The sequence below is a fragment of the Cheilinus undulatus genome, linkage group 21 (genome assembly GCF_018320785.1).
Source record: "Cheilinus undulatus linkage group 21, ASM1832078v1, whole genome shotgun sequence".
Taxonomy (NCBI): Eukaryota; Metazoa; Chordata; class Actinopteri; order Labriformes; family Labridae; genus Cheilinus; species Cheilinus undulatus.
In genome coordinates this window covers 7,856,469-7,860,732 of record NC_054885.1, presented here as the reverse complement: position 1 = coordinate 7,860,732, position 4,264 = coordinate 7,856,469, and the positions used below count along the sequence as shown (strand labels likewise).

The 4,264-nt window shown below is 36.0% G+C and overlaps 1 protein-coding gene across 1 annotated transcript; it reads left to right on the top strand.

The window, feature by feature from the left end:
• Window positions 1–2,614, top strand: LOC121529546 (interferon a3-like). Its single transcript, XM_041817483.1, has 5 exons — window positions 1–126; window positions 1,472–1,546; window positions 1,677–1,829; window positions 2,315–2,392; window positions 2,483–2,614. Exons 1-5 carry the CDS (start codon window positions 1–3, stop codon window positions 2,612–2,614), a joined length of 564 nt encoding a protein of 187 aa, XP_041673417.1.
• Window positions 2,615–4,264: the final 1,650 nt, after the last annotated feature.

The following is a 4,264-nucleotide window of genomic DNA, read 5'->3' as shown; positions in this document are numbered from 1 at the left end:
ATGCCAAGCTGGACAAACGTATTCTTCGTGCTCTGCAGCGTCCTGTCACCTGCTCTCTGCTGTGACTGGGTCAGCAGTCGCTTTGGTCACCTCAGTGGCCAATCCATGGATCTCATCCTGCAAATGGTAAGTCCAAAATAACTTTACTGACTTACCTCAGGGGTGTGGGGGGCTTCAAAGGGGCCTTAAGTAACTGTAAGGGGTCCTTAAAGAGGGTTTGGAGGGTTCTTGACAGAGTTTCAAGTGTTAAAATTGTTCCTCAGAGGTACTGGAGGTGATTCACGACTCTACCAGTGGTTACAATCAAAAAAGGATAAACAGATAAAATTTGTAAATCTGAGACTGATGTTAATACCCGTGTACAGATGACGTTTATAAAAATACTGAAACATGCACAAAACTGTTTTACATTTATGGAAATTATTTTTCTGGATTTTATTAACACAGCAAACTCGGTAAATTTTTATCATTAAGTTAAAAATAAATAATGGAATCAGTCACAATTCAAGGAAGTGACATAAATCTTCATGCATTGACTAAAAAAAAAAAAGACTTTTTCCACACCTGAACCAAGAAAAATGAATACCACTTTTTGCAAAACAAGCAGTCAAAATAAAAAAAAATATTGGCCTGTGAGATTGTTTGACCAGGACTGAACTTTCTGATTTAATGGACTGTTTATGACAGAAGATGTTTTGGGTCATAAACCCCCAAATTTCTGATTCCTGTCACATTTGATTCCTCTATTTTATCATTATAGTGTATAGTAATATTTATCATAACACAGCTACACAAAACTTGCTGAGATGATTCGTGTTCTTTAAACATTTTGATTGATAAAAAGGAGAATGACCTTTCAAAATAAGAGTGGACTTTACACTTTTTTTTTTTTTTTTGGATTATTTAATGTTGGTGAGTCGTATAATAACTAGACAAACAAAGAAAGAGAAAAGAACAAATTGTACAAGGTTGTTAGATTTTATAGACATGTCTTATACAAAATGCAATCTGAAATTTCAGACCTCTCAAGTGAAAATAAGACTTTTAAAGGCCTTAAATTTCAAAAGTCTAATTTAAGACTGTTTAAAGACTTTTCAAGGATCTGTACGAACCCTAAATATATTAACCATCATTTTTTTCCATCCATGGAAAAACATTACATCACATCTGATTTAGTACATATCAAATAAGAAAAATATTAAATTGATTGATCAGTGTCTATTGGAAAAAATAATGCAAAAGTTACACAAAATGATAAAAAAAAAAGCATAAAGATGATAATTTGATCATAAAATCAGAGCATATGAGCAGATTAAATTTCCAATTGTGCATGCAAATAATTCCAGTATTTTGTCAAATTCTTAAACATGATCTCTTATTATTAAATGGCAATGTTTTGTGCTTCTATTGTTTCTAAACATAAAGCTCATAAAGTGTGAAATAAAGCTTTATTTGTGTCTTCTGCTTTCAGGGCGGTCCACTGACAAAGGACGAGTGTCCAGTTCCCTTTCCAGACAAACTCTACACTGCAATATGCAAGGCTCAGGTAATCAATCTATCTATTTAGACATTTTACAACTTCTGTTACATAATCATTCAACATCAACATGATACATCAGATAATAGGTTTGTAAGCCAATCAGAACTCTATTCACCTCTCTCTTACCTCTCTTCAGGTGGACTCTCAGCTGGTTTTCGTCAGAGACAGTCTGAAGCTGATTTCACATCTCTATTACCATGATAACCTCACAGCAGTTTCCTGGGATAACAGAAAATTGGAGGACTTCCGATCAATCATCCACAGACAAGTAGAAGAGCTGAACGTTTGTGTGAGTAGAAAGAAATTTAAACACTTTAACCCGTTTCTTCAACTAAACCTACAACCAATGCTTGAACTTTTGAAACTGCCTGCTCTTCTTTGAAGGCAAAAGCTTAGTTTCTTTAAAATAGCCAAAACTTTCACTCATTTCAGTGCAAACTAGTTGTTTTTTCATTTTGTTAAATTTTGAACTTATTTAAACTTATTTTCTTTTTGTCTCCATTTAATGCTAACACATTTTTAAGTGGTTTTAACCCTTTAGACTACTTCACTTACTACCTACATGTAAAAACTTTAAGACTTCTTTTCAGGCTAACACTAGATTCAAACCATCTTCATTACAAACAATCCTTTTTCAGTTGTACTTTAAGAAATGCCTTTACTTCAGAATCTTTCAGTATCTATCGCTGCCACATCAACTTGCTGTCTTGATTATTATTTTATTGTACAACTTAAGACAAAAAAGTAAAACATTTGTCCTGTCTTTGTCTTCAGGTGTCGCCTGGCGAACAAATGGACAGAAAACTGAGAAATTACTACAGGAGGTTAACTCAAAGCACACTGGGCCGCACTGTAAGTATAAACTGGATGGTATTCATAAACCGAAATAATCATTAAACTAAAATTATGCAGGTGTTAACATTGACCGTTTTGTGTGTACAGGGTGGCAGTGCCGCGTCCTGGGAGCTGATCAGAGAGGTAACCAAACGCCACCTGGATCGCCTGGATGTGATGATGAACTTCATCAAAGAGTCGTTTGCCAACAGGAGGCGCAATACTGGACAGCATCACTGACACATCTGATCGAATAGTTTTTTGAATTTCTGTTTTTATTCTGTTACTCTGTGAGAGACGATTCTTAAATTATCTTATTTATTTTTAATTTATTTTTTTATCGTTATTTATTTATTTATGAACTAAGTGCCCTTCTGATGTTATTTATATAACTTTATAATATATTGAACTGACGGTTCTGTATTTCAAACTCTGAGTCTGTTTTTTACTTGAAAAAAGATAGCTTTAGAGTATAGTAAACCAGGTACTATGTAGGAGCCATAATGTAGTATGTGTGTATGTGTCACGTGGTGTTTGGGTTGCTGTGGTAACGCACGGGAGCTTGGGTCACGTGATGTATGTGGTGAATGCCGGTTAGGACTTAGAGGCGTGTTTACCTGCAGTCAGGGGGAGAGAGGGGAGCGGGGTAGCCGTAATTTTTGTTGACCGCTTCGCTTCGCCTTTCGTTTGCTACTGTGCACTCGAATCCGTCCAGTGTGTAACCGTGCAAGCCGCTGTTTCATTAAAAACACCTAAAGTGCATTCAGAGCCTCAGTGTGCTTCTCTTGACAAGCCGGCAGCGCGTCGGACAAAATACAGGACCCACACCTTTCCTCTCAAGCGACAAGGCTGGTTTTTGGAGTCGCTACATACTATGTTACAGCTGCATTTTTATTCTTTGGTACCTTTTCTACATGATATCAACAATTCCTACTGCGACTCCATGATTGTGAGAGAACTTTTTTGTCTACCACTGACACTTGAAAAACTTGAAAAAAATTAAGCTTGTGAACATGTATTGTGATTTTTCAGCTAAACAAAGCTGCCATTGTTTGTACAAAAAAAAGTAAAAAAAATAAATAAAAGCAAATTAAAAAAACATCTGTTTTGGTGAGACTTTAACAAGAGTTTAACAGAAAGAAAAGACACAAAACAACCACAAAGGGAAGGAAAAAACCCACAATAAATCTCCAAAGACATGAAAAAACAGCAGAGATTTTTATAATTAAAATACGACACAAAATAACCAAAAAGAAAAGAGCAATGAAATAAAAGTTACAAAAAAAACATTAGAGAGATGCTACCAGGGGTAAAGCTAGTGACTTTAGGCCCCGAGAAAGAATATTACATAGGACCCCCCCTTACCCTGCTAGGCAGGCAACAAATGCATCATTTTTACAAATGTCTATGCATTTAAATGTACTTCTAAACCATGATTTCCCAATGTATGAATAATATTCCTACTCTGGTTGATTTAAATTTACATGAATTATTTTGCAGCAGTAGTGCATCAGTGCATCAGTAGCTACATTAACTATACAGTGAGGAGAGAGAGAGAGAGGGAGAGAGAAAGCGGTTTATAGCGGAGAATTATCGCTCACAGCATATAATCTTGAGCCTGATCAGAGTTCCGAGCACTTCTGCTGAATAAAACCCCCACTTTTTTAACTCCTATGAGCCCCTACAGTCATTCCTCAGCGTGTCCGTGTACTATCTGAACCCCCTGGATTTTTTTTTACGCGTCATGAACTGTGCATCTCTCTGCATTTGGATGCCGTTCAGTGCTTCACCAAACAAGCTGCTTTTGATTCAATAATGACACTTATTACTAATAATTAAAAAAAAAAAAAAAAAAAAACACACTCTTCATTGCAGGCTTCCCAAGGGCCC